This window comes from Kogia breviceps, chromosome 4 (assembly GCF_026419965.1).
Source record: "Kogia breviceps isolate mKogBre1 chromosome 4, mKogBre1 haplotype 1, whole genome shotgun sequence".
Classification (NCBI taxonomy): domain Eukaryota; kingdom Metazoa; phylum Chordata; class Mammalia; order Artiodactyla; family Physeteridae; genus Kogia; species Kogia breviceps.
The window spans coordinates 169,958,358-169,975,412 of NC_081313.1; the positions used below are offsets into that span (position 1 = coordinate 169,958,358).

At 61.5% G+C, this 17,055-nt stretch overlaps 2 protein-coding genes across 4 annotated transcripts; one reads left to right on the forward strand and one right to left on the reverse strand.

Moving 5' to 3' along the window:
* Positions 1-1,097: 1,097 nt before the first annotated feature.
* On the reverse strand, positions 1,098-11,222 carry ANO8 (anoctamin 8). Of its 2 annotated transcripts, XM_059061183.2 has the most exons (18): positions 10,935-11,222; positions 10,057-10,167; positions 9,798-9,930; positions 9,477-9,615; positions 9,300-9,396; positions 8,158-8,274; positions 7,951-8,078; positions 7,692-7,853; positions 7,210-7,362; positions 6,969-7,095; positions 6,788-6,843; positions 6,609-6,683; positions 5,064-5,882; positions 4,630-4,821; positions 4,397-4,528; positions 4,205-4,315; positions 2,645-3,320; positions 1,098-1,807 (listed from the first exon to the last, which is right to left on the reverse strand). In XM_059061183.2, exons 1-18 carry the CDS (start codon positions 11,038-11,040, stop codon positions 1,404-1,406), a joined length of 3,738 nt encoding a protein of 1,245 aa, XP_058917166.1. In that variant the 5' UTR covers positions 11,041-11,222; the 3' UTR covers positions 1,098-1,403. The 2 variants fall into 2 exon arrangements, with proteins under 2 accessions (XP_058917166.1, XP_066888527.1); XM_067032426.1 differs by having other exon boundaries at positions 1,729-3,320; positions 10,899-11,221.
* Positions 11,223-12,602: 1,380 nt separating this feature from the next.
* On the forward strand, positions 12,603-16,272 carry GTPBP3 (GTP binding protein 3, mitochondrial). 2 transcript variants are annotated; one of them, XM_067032428.1, is made up of 9 exons: positions 12,603-12,871; positions 13,297-13,551; positions 13,661-13,747; positions 13,838-14,040; positions 14,212-14,284; positions 14,379-14,522; positions 14,730-14,895; positions 15,128-15,406; positions 15,578-16,272. In XM_067032428.1, exons 1-9 carry the CDS (start codon positions 12,661-12,663, stop codon positions 15,801-15,803), a joined length of 1,644 nt encoding a protein of 547 aa, XP_066888529.1. In that variant the 5' UTR covers positions 12,603-12,660; the 3' UTR covers positions 15,804-16,272. The 2 variants fall into 2 exon arrangements, with proteins under 2 accessions (XP_066888529.1, XP_058916138.1); XM_059060155.2 differs by having other exon boundaries at positions 12,841-12,955; positions 13,304-13,551.
* Positions 16,273-17,055: the final 783 nt, after the last annotated feature.

A 17,055-nucleotide genomic window follows, 5' to 3' on the forward strand; every position in this document is an offset into this window, starting at 1 on the left:
GTGGGGGACTAAGTCCCTGGGGGTTCTCAGACCAGCTTGGAATCCCCAGTCCCAGGGGTTGGCGTGACCCTGGGCAGGCGCGTGGTGTCGCCGTTTGTTGGTGGCAGAGTAGATGACAGGACTTCAGCTTCAAAGGCCGAGGGCAGGGCAGGCGTAGGCTTCAGCCTGTCCTTCCCCGAGGCTTGCCCACACCTCCCTGGCCCTAGGTTTCCCTTTGAGGGGCTGGGTTCTGTCTCCTGCCAGTGCTGTCCACGGTGTGGGCAGTGGTCCCATGGCCTCCCTGTGGTCTCCCCGGCACAGGCCCCTCAACCGTCCTCCACCCACCCCTCTTGCCTTTACTCTTACTCACTCTGTTCCCCCAAACACCAAATCCTGCCTTCCCACACCTCTGTGCCTTTGCACAGGCTGCTCTCCTGCCTCCAGTGAACCCTGACTTCTCTTTCATGCCCCCCCACAAAGTACCCCTTCCTCACACTGGCTCCCCCAGCCCTGCCTGGGGTGGGGCCCGTCGGGCCCTGAGCCTTTGTATGTGGACACACCTGAGGGTGGGAGAGGCCACGTCCATCCTTGATCACAGTGAAGAGTCCCAGCGAATAGGGTCTGACAGCCGTCCCACAGTGGGGCATCCCAGCCCTTCCCGGAAGCCACACCCCAACATGCCATCCCGTCAACATCGAGACTCAGGCACCAGGTGCCTTCTGACTTCCACACCCAAGTTCTCCCCGCAGCCCTTGACTCCTCAGATGGCAGCCTGGGAGGCAGGTGTGCCAGAAAGGGTGCCCCTGCACGACTGAGGCCGACTCAGGACCCAGGCCCAGGGCCCAAACTGCTGAGTCCTATCAGCACTTTGAGGTTTCTTCTTTAATCTAGGAGGCCGAAGATGGGGCCTGAGGCTCTGCAGCTCCTCCCAGGGGCCCCTGGGCCTGGATTTTTGGAGTTTTCCAGCCATGGCCTGGAGACCCAGTTCTTTGGAGGAGTTCTGCAAGGGTCATAGACAGGGGGGGAACCCACCCTAGGCCTGCCAGGCCCCCAAAGAGCTGGCCCCAACCTCGTCATTGGGCCCCTTAACGTCCCTTTTCCACATCTCCGCCCTTAGGCACTGTTGAAATATACTTTTTATTGCATTTCTGCCGTTTTACAAAAATATGACAAAATAAATTAAAAACAAATAAATAATCGCCTATTCTGTGTGTTTTCTGTTGTTTTGGGGGGGTTTCCTTTCCTTTCCCCCCATCCTGGTCCAAAGGAAAACGGCAGATAGAGTGGCCCCAGGCCCCCGGCCCTGACCCAGGAGGGGGCGGCCAATACTGGGATACACCGACAGCAGCGTTTTCTGGGTGGCGGCTGCCGCCCCGTCCGTGATTGATATTGCATATGAAAACAGGAAGGCAGGGCGGGCGGAGCTAATGCCAGCCGCTGGGCCAGCACACGGCCTGGGGACTGGGACTGGGACTGGAGCTGGGGCTGGGCGACGGTACCGGGGGCTCCGGGGGCTCAGAGGTGGGAGGCAGCGGCGGCGGCGGGAGGCTGTAGAAGCTGGCGTCCCCCGGCAGGACGCCAGCTGCCGGGGCGGGCAGGGGCCCGGCGAGGGCGCAGGGCGGACACTCGGCGGCGGCGGCGGCAGGGGCCTGGCGGGGGGCGGCGCCCTCGCCCCCGCAGCCCCACGGCCCGTCCCACTGCCAGCAGCCGGCGGGTGGCGTCGGGGGCCGGGGCAGCGGTGTTGGCGGCGGCGGCGGCGGCGGCGGCGCAGGGCTCCGGCTGCGGAGGGTGCGGAGGGCCGGGGCGCCCACAGGGGCCGGCGCTGTCCCTGCGGAGGCGAGAGGGGCCGTTCCGGGGAGATGCCGGCCCCGCCGCTGGACCCCGCTGGGGACCCTGCCCGCGCTCCCTCCGGGCTTTCAGGCACATGGAGGGCCTTATTGCTTCTGATCAGTGACAAGGGGTGGGCTTCTTCGGGTGCATCCCCCGCCTCTGGGCACTGGGCCCCTCCCCCTCACAGAGAGAGGACGGTCTGAGGAAGTCCCCCTGACTTCTGACCTATATCCCTGGTGCTACAGCTGCCACCTCTTGGGCTCCCTGGGATGGGCTGCTGGCCTCCGGGCTGGGACGGGGTGGGAGGGGAGGCAGTGAGGCCTGTGAGCTCTGCTCAGCACACATATGGCAGCAGCCCTGAACTCCCTGGGTGGGCAGCCCCAGCTCCACCTCCCAGGAAGGCCACCTCGAACAGCTGGGCTGCAGGGTGGGGACTTGCATAGAGGCCTGGGGGTCCAGTGCCCCCAGAGTGGCTGGGTGTAGGGTCTCATGGGGGCAGGAGAGGCTGGGCCAGGTGGTGAAGGGGCCTCCTCCCTCATCTCTCCTGGCACTGGAGCCTGGCAGGCCGTGCGAGGGGCACAGGGACGAGGGGCTTTGGCATCCCTCCCCAGGGCTGAGGAGGGTCAGGCACAGGGCTCCAGGCTCTCCGGGGTCCCGGAAAGACTGGGTAGGCTTTGACAAAGAGGCTCCATGTACCACATACCCAGGTCCCCAACCGGTACCGGGAGACTGGGCCTCCTCTGTCCCCTTCAGCCCCTCTCCCCAGGCCTGGACACCCCACCCCTATCCCCAAAGCCCGGCCCGGAGTCCCCACCCCCGAGTTAAAGCTTGTGACCTGAGCCTTCCTCTTCCGGCCGGGGTGTGTCCGGCTCCTCAGCTGCGGCCTCGTCTGCCGGCCCACTCCGCTGGGCTCGGCTACCACCACTGCCACCGCTGGGGGTCCCGTCCTGCCGGGCCTGCCCGCCCGCCCCGTTGGACCCGGCCTCAGCCCGGGCCCCGCCGAAGGGGAAGAGCTTGCCGGCGTGGAAGGCCTTGGGCGGCGAGTGGCTACGCTCTGGGTCCCGCCGGGTCTCGGGTGACTTGAGGAATTTGAAGCTGAGGAAGGCCGGCAGGCGGGTGTCACTGCCTGTGGGGGACGGGGCAGGGGGCGGCCGGGCAGTGAGGTTGGCGCCCGCGCCGGCCAGAGAGGATGCAGCCCCGGACGACAGGAACTTGCCCTGCAGTGGGATGATCTGCTTCAGCTTCATGACGTTGTTAGGTGCCAGCAGGGACCCCGGGCGCTTGGGCCGCTCCGGCCCATGGCCTCCTGCCGCCCCACTGCCCTTGGCCTTGGCCGAGGCCTTCTCTGGGGCAGCAGGGTCCAGCCCGGAGCCCTCAGCCCGAGCTTCCTCCCGGCCACTGGCGTCGCGCTCCCTCCGGGCATGATGTTCCGCGTGGCGCTGGCGCTCCTCCTCCTCCCGCCTCCGCCGCTGCTGCTGCTGGTAGCGGTGCTGGGCCTGGCGCTCATGTCTCTGCGGGCAGAACGGAGCCATTATGGGGACTGAGAAGAGCAGGTGGGCGAGCAGGCACCGACCCAGGCCCGGGCCCACGCCGGCGCTCTCCTGCGGAAGTGAGGAGAGATCCGAACGCTTCTTGGGTACCAGCTGCATCCCTGGACCCACCCTGGGCTCTCTGCAGAAGTGGGGAGAGATCTAAACACTTATGGGGCACCAACTACATCCCTGGACCCATGCCGGTGCTTTCTGAGGCCTGAGAAGAGAACGAATATTTACTGGCCACCACCTCTGTCCCTGATCCCCTGCCAGACACTGTCTTAGGAACTGGGAGAGTGTAAACAAATATTGGGCCTCAGTGGTTCCCTGCTTTCTGGAGAACTGGTGAGAGACAGAGCTGTGACTGCCCCATCAGTGGCCGGTAGCCACACACGGTTTTGTCAACTTAAATAACTGAAAAGAAAAAGTCTGTTTCTCAGGGGCACCAGCCCCGTTTCAAGTGCTCGTTGGTCATCTGTAGTGAGGGGTTACATGGGCAGCACAGATATAGAACGTTTCCATCATCGTGGAGAGCTCCATCGGTTGGCACCAGTGAGCTCCCTGGCCTTCTCTGCAGCTTTCTGAGGAATATGGCAGAGGCTTGGGCTTCTAGGAAGCGTCAGCTGTGTCTCTGGCCCCAAACAGGGCAATGCTAGGCAAGCTGGTGGATGACAGTTCGTGAGTGCCAACCTGGTGCTGGATGCCACCAGGATCCCAGAGAGGACCGGGTCCCTTTGGAACGCTAATTATTACACCAGGCTCTGAACACCCACCCTCCTGCTAAGGACTGGACGGCCAGCCAGGCTAGGTGGAGAAGCCCCACGGAGCAGAGATGTAAAGCGCACTGACCCCGGCCCACATACCTTGAAGGCCTCCCGGCGCTGGTACTCCAGCTTGGCCATCTCCTCGGCCACCCAGCCCGGGATGTCGGGGATGGCCACGTGGATGAGGTACTTGAGGAGCAGAGCGAAGTGCTGAGGTGACAGAGGAGGAGGCTGCAGGCACGGGGATACCCACCCGCCGCCTGGCTCCCCCAACCCGGCCGCCAGCCCCACCTCAAGCACCACCACGGACACGATGGCCGCCTCGGGGCTGAGCCAGGGAAAGAGGCGCTGCAGCTGCCCACACTGGCCAATTAGATAGCAGTTGACTACGATTGCCAGGACGCCCATGACCTCCATCACCTTCTGCAGGGGGACAGGAGGGCTCAGGTGGGGCCCGGCCACCCTCCCCAGCACCCGCTCCTCCTTGGTGCACCCCGGCTCGGGGCCCTCAGCCCTCCCCCCACCTGCCACTGGCCAATGCTCTCCACCCGCTGCCCAAAGGGCCGCTGCAGCCCCGTGCACAGCTTGAGGGCGTCACTGCGGATCTCGATGAGGTTGTTGATGAGGGCGCAGAGGGCAGCCAGGGGGAAGGCAGACGAGAAGAGCACGACGTAGCCAAACTGCACGAACATCTCCTCATGGTCCTGGAACGTGTCCTGTGGGCGGGCACCCGGGTGGGCCTCAGCGCAGGACCCCTCCTCCCTCAGACCACCTTCCTCTCATCAAGCCCACCCCCCAGATTATTCTGCATGGAGCCAGAGCTCCCCCTCGGCAAGGGCAAGTTCCTGACCGCATGAAGGGTCCCATTATTCCTTCCCATCGCCCCCAGGGCCTCCACCTCACTGTGCTCTGCGCCCCCTCGGAGGGCCCGGCCTCTGCCCTCAGGCGCCCTCCTCACCTCGTATTTCTTCATACAGCTCTCGAGCTCGGCCTGGGTGAGCTGGGCCGAATGTTCCTCCTCGGGTGGGTCGATCCAAGATGACCGGTTCTGCCGCCGCTGCTTCCGGGCTGAGTCACCCAAGCCCGGCTCTGGGTCTGGGCCCCCATCGGGGCCCTGGTCGCGGCCCTCGCCTCTGGCCCGGCGGAGCAGGACAGCCGGGGGCTCCCTTTCAGGGCTGCTGGGAGCCCCCTCGGCCTCATCATCCTCCTCGGCCAGCGTGAACACACCAGCTTCCAGCCCCTTCTCCACCATGGTGGGGCTCCCCTCCTCCAGGAGGGCCTCCGGGCTTGGGCCCAGCCGCCGCCGCCCAGCCCCCCGCTCAGCAAAGCTGACCTTCTTCAGCCGAAGCCCGCAGTCCAGGAAGCCGCCCTCCTCGCCTTCCTCCTCCTCCTCCTCCTCCTCCTCTTCATCCTCCTCCTCCTCCTCCTCGTCCTCCTCCTCCTCCCTGCCCACCCGAGGCCCGTCCCCCACCTCCCCACCTTCCCCCGCTGGCCGACGCTCCATTGTGGCCTCCTCCTCCTCCTCAGGTGCCCCGCAGGCCCCACTGAGACACCTGCGGCCCCCCCCACCGCTGCTGCCACCGACACCCTCTTCAGCCTGGGGTTCGAGGTGGCGTGCAGGGCGCCGGAGGCTCAGTAGCCCGAGCAGGGCACGGGCCAGCTCCCAGGCAGCCCGCAGGCCAAGCTCGCCACGGCCCAGCCGCCGGTACAGGTGCGGTTGCAAGACCTCTCGAACATTCTGGAGGAACTGGCGGGTGATCAGCAGAGTGGCCAGCATCTGGGGGCAGGAAGGGGGTGGAGAGAGGCCACGTGGGGGGCGGGCGGGGCTCTGGTCACCGGGACAGGCTGCGGGGACTGGGCACCCGCCCTCCCTAAACACGCTTCCAGACACACCCTGAACCCAATTTGGATGTCCCTGGACACAGAGGCAACCCCAAACCGCAGCTGGACAGGTCACAGCGCTCCTAGCCAATCTCCTGGGCAGGCAATGGCTTCCCTGCTTGCAGCACCACCCAGGAGCTCAGCTGGTACCCAGGGCCTCCTGGGGCTCCTGCCACCTGCACCCCGTCAGCGGAAGCCCATCCCCTCAGAGCATGCAACCTCGGCTTGGTGTGAGGCCCCCAGCACAGCCACAGTGCCCACCCCGGCGAGGCTCCGAGGGCTCGCCACCTGCCCGTACTTTGGCCCGGGCCACGAGCAGGAGGCCCCGGAGGGAGAGAGGAGCAGGCAGAACCGCAGGGCCGCGAGCGGGACCAGCACCGCCCAAAGCTGCCGCTCGAGGCTCTGGGACAGGGACAGGACGATCAGGAGCTGTGGAGGGACCGACGGATAGGGGGACAGACAGATGGGGGGGAGACAGGCAGAGAAAGGACAAACAGACAGACAGAGAGGAGAGAAGGATGGAGGAGGGGGGGAGGGGCTGGAGAGCCCATGGACCCTTTGGGCCAGGTCTGGCCCCCCTACTGGCTGCCATGGGGGGCACTGCTTTAGGCTGGGGTCTTACCTCTTTCAGGCGCTCCATGTCCTTGAGGTAGAAGCCGATGTAGAAGAGGCTCAAGTATGAGTTGATGAATTGGAACTGTGGGAAGCAGGCAGCGTGGGCGGTCACCCTGCCACCTCTGTCCCCAGGAGCTCCCGTGTGTCCCCTGCAGAACCCCTGCCTGCCTGCCGGACACCACTCACCAGGACAACCTTGATGATGAGGTGCTTCTCGTAGGCGCTCTCCAGCCGGTAGTTCTCTGGGGGCCAAGGAGGCGAGTGAGGGGGTGGCCCAGACCATCGTGGGCAGCAGGCACACCCCGCAGGGCAGCGGGGCCCTTCCTCCTGGGGGGCGGGCAGTAGAACCTCCCCTCACAGGGCATACCCATGTCGTTGAGCCAGACGGCCAGCTTCTTGTAGCCCTCGGCGCTTGCACTGACCAGCAGGGCCAGCATGACTTTGGGCAGGAAGCGGGCGAGGCGGGGCAGCCCCTTCACACTCAGCACCAGCTCCTGCAGGGGCAGGGCGGTCACAGGTCACCCCAGCAGCTGGGCTCAGCTCACAGCACACCTGGACAGGTGGCCACCAGGTCAGGGCCAAGGCCAGGGCTAGGGGCTGGAGGTCACCTGCAGCTGGAAGCAGCCGAGCATCATCAGAAACACACAGGCCAGGCAGGTGAGGCACAAGGGGAGACTCACAAGCAGCTGGAAGAGCAGCCGCTTCCAGGGCGGGTAGTAGAACTCCTCGGCCCGAGTCACGGGGCTGATGCGCCGCACGCCCTGGCAGAGGGTGGGGGCCCGGCCCAACAGGAGATCAGAGGCGCTGCCTCTGCCCTTGCACCCTTCCCGACCCTTCGACCTCAGTGTCTCTTTGTCATGCTGTGCTACTGCGGTGCCCCCGCCTAATGCACCCTTCCCAGCCCCTCAAAGCCAATCTCCCACCCCTCTTCCTTTGGGCATGGAGAGTCCCCCACTTGGCATACCATCTAGGATGCTGCAGCCCTACTTCACCCCTCCCTTTGTTCTTGCAATGCTCCTCGCCCAGTGTGTTTTCTCTTTTTTCTTACCCCATTCTCGAAGTCCCTGGACTCAGATCCCCCCTGACTGACCCTGAACTGGGGCCGTGGCTCCTCCACAGCTTCCCCGGGTGAGTCCAGCGTCCCCCACTTGTAGGCCAGCTCTGCTCCCCTCCGTTTCCACTCCTCCAAGAAGAGCGTTGACCAGACCACGTTGAAGAGGGCAAAGACCACGCAGGATACATCCCGGCTTGTCTGGGGGTGGCAGAGGAGGGCTGAAATGTTGGCTATCCCAGTCCAGGGAGGAAGGCGTCTTGGGTGTCCCAGCCCCTGTGCAGTCCACACCCAGCACCTGATCAGCCTCTGTGAATGTATACAGGACAGAGCCGAAGACCGCCGGGTACACCATTGCCGATGTGTAGAAACCCAGCCAGGCGAAGTACATGGCAATCTTCACGCCAAAGTAGTCACAGATCTCATCTGCCAGGGACAGGGGTGTCTCAGTCAGCCCTGACTGCCTCCTGGGACCCCCACCCCCACCCCCCGGCTGGGACCACACCTAGAGGCTGGTTTTCACACACAGCCTGCACCCATGACTTCATGAGGCGGTTCAGGATGCGCTGCTCGTGGACTGGGAACACCTGCTGGATGATCCCACGGGCCGCCAGTTCAGGGACTGTTGGGGGACAAGAGCCCTCTGTCTGTGCTGGGCCTGGCCAGCCACCCTCGGCTGAAACCCAAGCCATAGCTTTTTGCCTGCTCTTAAACTCGCAGAGGCTCTTCCCAGGAGAGGAGTTCTTGGTGGAAGGAATATCCGGTTCTTCCTCAAAATTTGGGAGGTGCAGGGGCAGGTGGGGAAGGGTGCAGGAAACCTGAGAGGGTGGGATCCCAGTGGGGAATCACTTTTTTTTTTTTTTTTTTGGCCACACCGCACGGCTTGCGGGATCTTAGTTCCCCAACCAGGGATCGAACCCGGGCTCCCTTCAGTGGAAGTGTGGAGCCCTAACCACTGGACCACCAGGGAATTTCCCTGAACCACATTTTAATTTTTTTAAATTAATTAATTATTATTATTATTATTTTTTGTGGTACGCGGGCCTCTCATTGTTGTGGCCTCTCCCGTTGCGGAGCACAGGCTCCGGACGCGCAGGCTCAGTGGCCATGGATCACCGGCCCAGCCGCTCCGCGGCATGTGGGATCTTCCCAGACCGGGACACGAACACGTGTCCCCTGCATCGGCAGGCGGATTCTCAATCACTGCGCCACCAGGGAAGCCCTGAACCACATTTTAAAATAGAGCTATTTGGCCTCAGCTCATTGCTCCAAACGTCTGAGGAATGGTGCAAAGCTGGCATTAGAAGGTGAACTTGCAGCGGTTGGTTTCCTGGAGGGGAAACTGAGGCCCAGGGCTGCACCACACAGTACGTGGAGTGCTGTCCATGGTCCTGCCCCTACCTTATCCCAGACCCAGAGAAGGGTTTCTCCCGGACCTGCCTCCGAGGGGACAAGCCCCACCCCTTTGCTGAGGCCACACCCCTTCAACTCATTGATTGATCTCCAGGTCCCGCCCAGCTCTTCAGTAGCCCCTGATTGGTTGCATCTAGGCCTCACCTTCCTAACCCTCCTACTTTGATAGCTGTCCTCTAAGAGCCCCAGCCAACTCCCCACATATGATTGGAAGGTTGGGACCGCCTCACTCACTGATTGGCTGGTCCTCCAGAAAGCGCACATTGTGCAGTGCCTCGCCCTGCTTGGCACGGAGGTTCTGTAGCCAGAAGCGGATGATGCTCTGGCGCTCCTGCAGGGGACAGGGCGTGAGCACAGGGAGCAGCCGCCCACGGGCTAGGAATGTGCGCTGGGGGCCGGAGCCGGCCGCACCTGGGAGGTGAAGAAGCGCAGCTCACTCTCCACATTCTCGTAGATGAAGTCCTCCTCGCAGGAGAAGCCGCGGGTGCCCCCGCCAAACTCAGTCTTCACTGCTTTGCGCAGACCCAGCTCGTCGGCCCCTCTGAGTAGGCTGCGGGAAGGGCAGGGGAGGTGGGATCACGGCGAGACCCTGGCTCACCATCCTGGAACTAGGGATGGTGTACCTGGTGGCCGTCAAGGACAAATGCAGGGTGGCTGGACCTCGCAGTTGGTGCTTGGAAGGGCGGGGAGCTGAGTAGCAGGGTCAGCGAGAGGCCAGGGACAGGGACTCGCCTCTCATACGTGGCGGTGACGAAGAAGGCGTAGGCACGCGTGTGGCGATGGTGGCGGACTTGCACGATGAGCTCGGGGATGCCCACGCGGATGTGGTTCAGCAGCCATAGCAGCGTGTGGTCATCGGTCGTGTCTGCCAAGGGGCACAGGGACCGATAGCTCTTGCCACGGGTGGTCCAAGGCCTCCTGCAGACTCCTACTCAGGGGAGCCCAGCTCAAGGGAGGTCACTCTAGACCCTGGGGGGATGGGCACAGGTACCTGGGAAGGTCATCAACACGTCGCAGTTCTCTGTGGGCACCGTCTTCATCCATGCCTTGTGGGACACGAGGTACCGACCCACCTGCAGGAGCCGCTTCCCAAAAAGCTTATCTGGGGAGCAGGCAGGGCAGGCTGGGGTCAGGCCATTCCCAGATCAGAACCCTGGCCTCCAGTCTTGGTCCCTCCAGTCCTTGCCCCTAATCACACACTTGCCAGGGCTCCTCGGCTCTCAGCTTGGCATTCAAGGCCCTGCGAGCTCTGGCCTTGGCTTGTTTCCTTCCTTCCTCGTCCTTGCACCAGCCAGGCCCTTCTCCAGGAATGCCCTTCCCCCAGGTCCTCCCTTACAAATCTTACTCATTCTTGAGGCCCAGCTCCGCCTCCAAAACCACAATCGATGGGGCGCTCACTAGCAGACCTGAGCGCCTCACCACATTATGTCAGTGCGTCCTCATAGCTGGGCGCGGTTCTTACCCCCATTTCACAGGCGAGGAAACTGAGGCCCAGAGCATTTAAGTCACGCGCCCAAGGTCACACAGTCGAGCAGGGATTCGAACCCAGGACTGTACGATTCTGTAGCCTCTGTGGAGAGGCTCTCTCAAGCGCATCACTGCTCGGCAGCGACCCGGTAGCCCAAGGGGTGACTGGGCTCAGCCCCGGGCTGGGATTCTAGGAGGGGCGTGTCAGTCTCTGCGCTGGGAGCCCCCACCCGCTGCACCGTCCCAGCCGCGCCCGCCCGGCCGCAGCCGCAGTGCCAGAGGAGCGGGCCCCTCGACTGGACTCCAGACTGGGACCGCTGACTCCAATCCCCCTCCCCGTACAGCTGCCGCGAACACCCCAAGCACCTGCTACGCTGTCAGATCCAGGCGCTGCACACATACCCAGAACTCCGGACGCCGGGGCTGCAGGCTCGCCGTCTGGCGGGGGCCTCTTGCCACGCTCACCCTCCAGGGACGTGCCCCCGGCGCCAGAGGCAGCTTCGGCCATTGCGAGGGCAGGTCAGGTCAGGGGCTGCGGGCGGCTCAGGCGCTGGGGGACCGCGGGCTCATGGGGCGGGTGCAGCCACGGAGCGCGCCAGAGGAGGAGACAAAGGCCGCGCCCGCCCGCGCCGGCCGCCGTCCCCGCGTGCCCGAGCGCTGCTTCTCGTCCCCGCCCGCGCCGAACCTCGATTCTCCTTCCCGGCCCCGGGCGCGTCTTTCGCTGGTTCTCGACTCCGCCCGTGTTGTTTTCTGGGTTTCGTTCTCGCCCTCCCACCTCGCTCTCTGGTGCTCGTCCCCGCCCGCACCGAACGTGCATTCTTTTCCCGGTCCCCGCCCGCCCCGGGCCTGGATTCTCCGCTTCGGAGCCTTAGTTTCGCCATCGGTTTGGAAACTGAGATGGGCTTGGGGATTCCTGGTAGCAATAACTTCAACCACCACAGAAAAGATGAGAATAAATATATCAGGTCCTGCCTTATGGCCTTAGCACATGGTGTTTAGCTACCTAGGGCACTCTTCACGCCCTCTTTGTCCAGTTAACCCCTGCACCCTTCAGAATGTAACGTCCTCAGGAAGGACCCGATAGAGTTACCAAATTTAGCAAATAAAAATACAGTCCTCCTAGTTAAATGTGAATTTCAGATAAATGAATAAATTTTTAGTATATCCCAAATATTGCATGGGACATAGTTATACTAAAACGTTACTCCTTGTTTATCTGAAATCTACATTTAACTGGGTGCCCTGTATTTTGCCTGTCACCCGGACCCCATGACCATCCTGTGTAGCCTCCTCCGTTAGACTGACAGGCCAGCGAGGGCAGGGACCCAGACTGATTCTTAGTGGTCACACGGTAGTCGTTTGATGTATACTTTTGACAGATGGAACAACTCGGAGACTGCGAATGTCATCATTTGCCCGTCTTTTACAAATGAAAAAATTGAGCAGGGCGAGGCGTGAGGTCATTAGAACTGTGTCCTGTTCCCGTCTTCCCGAAGTACAGGCGGGCTGCCTGCTCTCTCCGTCCAAGAACCAGAAAATTAGCCGCGAGAAAACATCCCCGGAGACCCCGCCCATCTGGTGCCTGGAATTCCACCATCTGCGCTTTATTTCGCGAGCCGGCGCTGTCCTGGGTTAACCTGAAAGTAATCTTTGAGACTCCCCTTTCTGGCTTTCGGGGAGCCAAAGACAGACCGGACACTCAACTCTGCAGGAGCAGACCTGGGCCAGGGTAGCCCAGAAGGGAGAGAAGACTGTGCTGGAAGTCCTTGGGAGGTTTCCTGGCGGAGAGGGACCTTGGAGCTAGGCACTGAGGCAGACTTTGTCAAATGAAGAAGGGCATCCGAGGCCGAGGCTACGGCGGGAGGGAAAGATGGGGAGGGGCGAGAAATTGTAGAGTTACGAGAAAACAAGTAGAAGTCTTCCCAGAAATTTGGACAAGATTTTCCCAGGGTCAATGCTTAGGTTACCCGGAATTCATCACTCCGGCCACTGAGATGCTCTTGCTTCGACTCAAACACTCGCCTCTCTGTAATTCCCACCGCTCTATGCCAAGCCCTGTCCTTACTTCCACCCCTCACTTCCGGTGTCTAGGATCCCGGCCGCTCTAGGATCCTAAAAATTCTGTCTAATGTTGCCGGTGGAACACCCTTTCGCTGCACCCCGGCGTGCGAGCCCCCTGCCTCTTTCCCTGGCATCAGCCAGTAGAAGCGAAGATCTTCGGTGGGTGGGCGGTACGCCTTCTAAGGGGCCCAATGGTAATCGAGAATCGTTGAGCGCTTTACCAGTCACGCCGCGGAGTAGGCGGGGCTTCCTGCCTGGACTTGCAGACTCCCGGGTTGGGCGAGCAGGCGTGTCGCTGGTTGAGAATCCATGTGGCGGGGGCTGTGGACCCTGGTAGCCCAGGCGGCACGTGGGCCTCGCAGGTGGGGCGACCTGGGGAAGGGGTGTGACAGAGTAGGGCGCTACTTGGGACCCAAACCCTCTCCCTGGGATCTGGGGGTGCAGTTCCCTGCGGCAGAACCACCTTTCCCTTTCTTCTAAGCCCCAATCTGTCCATCCCCCTGCCGCAGAGCCCACCTCTGGGTCAACTTCTGCCCTCAGAGATCTCAATCCAGTCATCTTCCGGCCTCAGACCCTCCAGTCTGTCCATCCCCCAGCCGCAGAACTTCCACTTGGGTCAGCTCCCGACCATCGAGCCCACTATCCACCTGCCACCCTGACGGCAGAACTTCTCAGATGCACTGACTGACTCTCCTCCTCTCCCGTCCCAGACTGTGCACGCGCCAGGGCAGTGGCGCCCCGGCCCCCAGTTCCGGAGTCACTGTCTTCGCGCTGAGCTCCGGCCAAGGCCGCTGCGGCATCGCGGTGATCCGAACCAGCGGCCCCGCCAGCGGCCAGGCCCTCCGGAGCCTCACGGCGCCCCGGGACTTACCCCCGGCCCGCAAAGCCTGCCTGCGCCTGCTCAGCGACCCCCGCTCTGGGGAGCCTTTGGACCGTGCGCTGGTGCTTTGGTTCCCGGGTGAGGGGCCCCAAATCCAGAACCGCATGTAGCTCCGATGACCCAGCGTCCTCCTTCCAGGCATTGCCCAGGCTGTATCCTCCTGAAACCTATCTCCTCAACATACTAGGTCCCCAGAGTTTCACGGGTGAGGATTGCGCGGAGTTCCACGTGCATGGAGGCCCGGCTGTGGTGAGTGGTGTCCTGCAGGCCCTGGGTGAGTCTGCAGCCTTGGGTTTGAGGTATGGCTATGTCGGTGGGCCTAGGTAGGGGCCAGAGGGGCTCAGGACCCTGGACCTTCCCGTAGGCAGTGTGCCAGGGCTGCGGCCTGCGGAGGCAGGCGAGTTCACCAGGAGGGCGTTCGCCCACGGGAAGCTGAGCCTGACTGAGGTGGAGGGGCTGGCGGATCTGATCCATGCAGAAACCGAGACACAGCGGCGACAGGCCCTGAGGCAGCTAGATGGGGAGCTGAGCCATCTCTGCCGCGGCTGGGCCGAGACCCTCACTAAGGCAAGTACACCATTCGCTCATACCTTGCCTCAGAGACCCTACCTAACTGTCTCCTATATTAGCTCTTCCTGTCTATGAGCCTCCGATCTGACCCCTTATGTCGGGCTGGACCTGGGCACATTGAGGGGTAGGTTTCTGTGTGATCACACTATCCACCCCTCCCTCCCTCAGGCTCTGGCCCACGTGGAGGCCTATATCGATTTTGGTGAGGATGACAACCTGGAGGAGGGCGTCCTGGATCAAGGTGGGTCTGCCTGTCTGGGGGGTGGGAGGTGGGGACATCTGGCATCTCAGCCTCCAGAGGCCTCCTTACTCCCTCTCCTTTCCTCCCTCCACAGCTGACAGTGAAGTGCGGGAGCTGGAGGTGGCACTGGGCGCACATCTTCGAGATGCCAGGCGCGGACAGAGGCTCCGCTCAGGGGCTCATGTAGTGGTTGCGGGACCTCCCAACGCCGGCAAGAGCAGCCTAGTGAACCTGCTCAGTGCGTGGTCAGGGGGCGGGGCCCAGGGCAGGGGGCTAGGAGCGGGCGGGGTGGGGGTGGGTGGCTACTGAGCTTTCAGGGATGGGGAAGGGGCCAGGGAGGTTGAAGAAAAGGTCCAGCCCGGGGGTGGGGGTGGGGGTGGGTGGAGCCTTGGGGGAGGGGCTACCTAATATCCACTCTGCCCCCTTCCTCTGACCCCACCCCCAGGCCGGAAGCCTGTGTCCATCGTGTCCCCGGAGCCGGGGACCACCCGAGATGTGCTGGAGACCCCCGTGGACCTGGCCCGGTTCCCGGTGCTGCTGAGCGACACGGCAGGGTTGCGGGAGGGCGTGGGGCCTGTGGAGCAGGAGGGCGTGCGGCGCGCCCAAAAAAGGTGGGCAGGCAGGGCGGTGGGAGGGCGAAACGGGGCCCTTCCTCTGCTGTTTCAACCGGTTGCATTTATTTTTCATTATTCCTTAATGAGGAAAGGCTACTAAGCCCCATTAAGTGGGGACCCAGCTATTTGGGGAGGGCAGCTTTTTAAGTTCGGCCTCTGCCCCTGCCCCTGCCCACTGCTCCTAATTTCTCAACTCTGAGGTCCACACTCCGTTTTCCCGCTTCCCCAGGCTGGAGCACGCTGACCTCATCCTGGCCGTGCTGGATGCTTCTGACCTGGCCTCTCCGTCCAGCTGCAACTTCCTGGACACCGTTGTCATCCCTGCGGGAGCCAGGAACCCAAATGGGAGCAGCCAGCGCCTCCTGCTGGTGCTGAATAAGTCGGACCTGCTGCCAGCTGGGGGCCCAGATCCCAGTCCTGACCTGCCCCCTCACCTGTTGCTGTCCTGCCTGACTGGTGAGGGGCTGGATGGCCTCCTGGAAGCGCTGAGGAAGGAGCTGGCTGCATTGTGAGCCCCCCTTGCCCGCTGGGCAACCTCCCTCTGTCCAAGTTCAGGGGCTGAGCCACTGGCTTTGGGCACGAACCTACCCTGCCAACTCAGATTTTGTATCTAAAAAATGGGTACGATCATCCCCCCCCTTTGAATGTTGAGAGAGACCCCATCCTTTGTCCCTTCCAGGTGTGGGGACCCATCCACAGGCCCACCACTTCTGACACGGGCGAGGCACCAGCATCACCTCCAGGGCTGCCTGGATGCCCTTGGCCACTACAAACAGGCGAAAGACTTAGCCCTGGCGGCCGAAGCACTTCGGGTCGCCCGAGGGCACCTGACCCGCATCACCGGTGGAGGGGGCTCTGAGGAGATCCTGGATATCATCTTCCGAGACTTCTGCGTGGGCAAGTGAGGGGGAGGCCAAAGCTCAGACCCAGGCTGGGTGGACACCCAGAAGCCTTGAGGCATCTGGGAACAGCTTAGGCCAAGTGGGAGTCTCAGCCCCTAGGGGAAGAACTTGACCCCAAACGGTGAAGCCTCTGTTGTTGGTTGTGACCAAGCTACAGCTGTCCAGATTCCCTAGCAGGGACTTGCTGGGGGTTCAGGCCCAGGAGTGGGGCTGAATGGAGGTCTCTTTTGGTACCTGATGCTGGGGGACTAGGAGTGGAGGGTTGGGATGGAGGTCAGAGGGTCTCAGGGGTCTTTGTTTCATAGTTTTTAATTTATTTTGCAAATACCAAAGGAATGTAAAAAACTCAGGTGATCTGGAAACATTTAAACACCCCCTCCCTGTGGTCATGGCTTAACTTGTATACTTCCAGAACTTTCTCTGCATGTTTGCATACTTGTGACTGCACCTATAAAGTATGTTGTATCTTGTATTTTGTACACAAATTGGTGTTTATTGCTCTGCAAGCTGTCATTCCTTTTTGTAGTATTAATCTTGAAACTTTGCTTCTTTTTTTAAATTTTAAAATATTATTTTATTTAATTCTTTTATAAGTTTATTTATTTATTTTAATTTTTGGCTGCATTGGGTCTTCGTTGCTGCATGCAGGCTTTCTCTAGTTGCGGCAAGCGGGGGCTCCTCTTCGTTGTGGTGCACGGGCTTCTCATTGTGGTGGCTTCTCTTGTTGCGGAGCATGGGCTCTAGGCACGCGCGCTTCAGTAGTTGTGGCGCGCAGGCTCTAGAGCACAGGCTTAGTAGTTGTGGCGCACAGGCTTAGTTGCTCCGCGGCATGTGGGATCTTCCCAGAGTAGGGCTTGAACCCGTGTCCCCTGCATTGGCAGGCGGATTCTTAACCACTGCGCCACCAGGGAAGCCCTTAATTTTTATTTATTTATTTATTTATTTTCTTTTTGGCTGTGCCGTATGGCATGTGGAGTCTCAGTTCCCCGACCAGGGATCGAACCCGTGTCCCCTGCATTGGAAGCACGGAGTATTAACCACTGGACTGCCAGGGAAGTCCTGAAACTTTGCTTCTTTTATCTTCAAAGTGACTTGCAAAATCCCTACTTCCTTTTCATGCTTAGTTATTCATTCAGTGATTCATTCACTCATTCAGTGAATATTTATCAAGCACCTACTATGTGTTAGAATTGTACACATCATTTGATGGGATCTTCATAACAGCACAATGCAGTGGATATTTTGTTACAGTTTT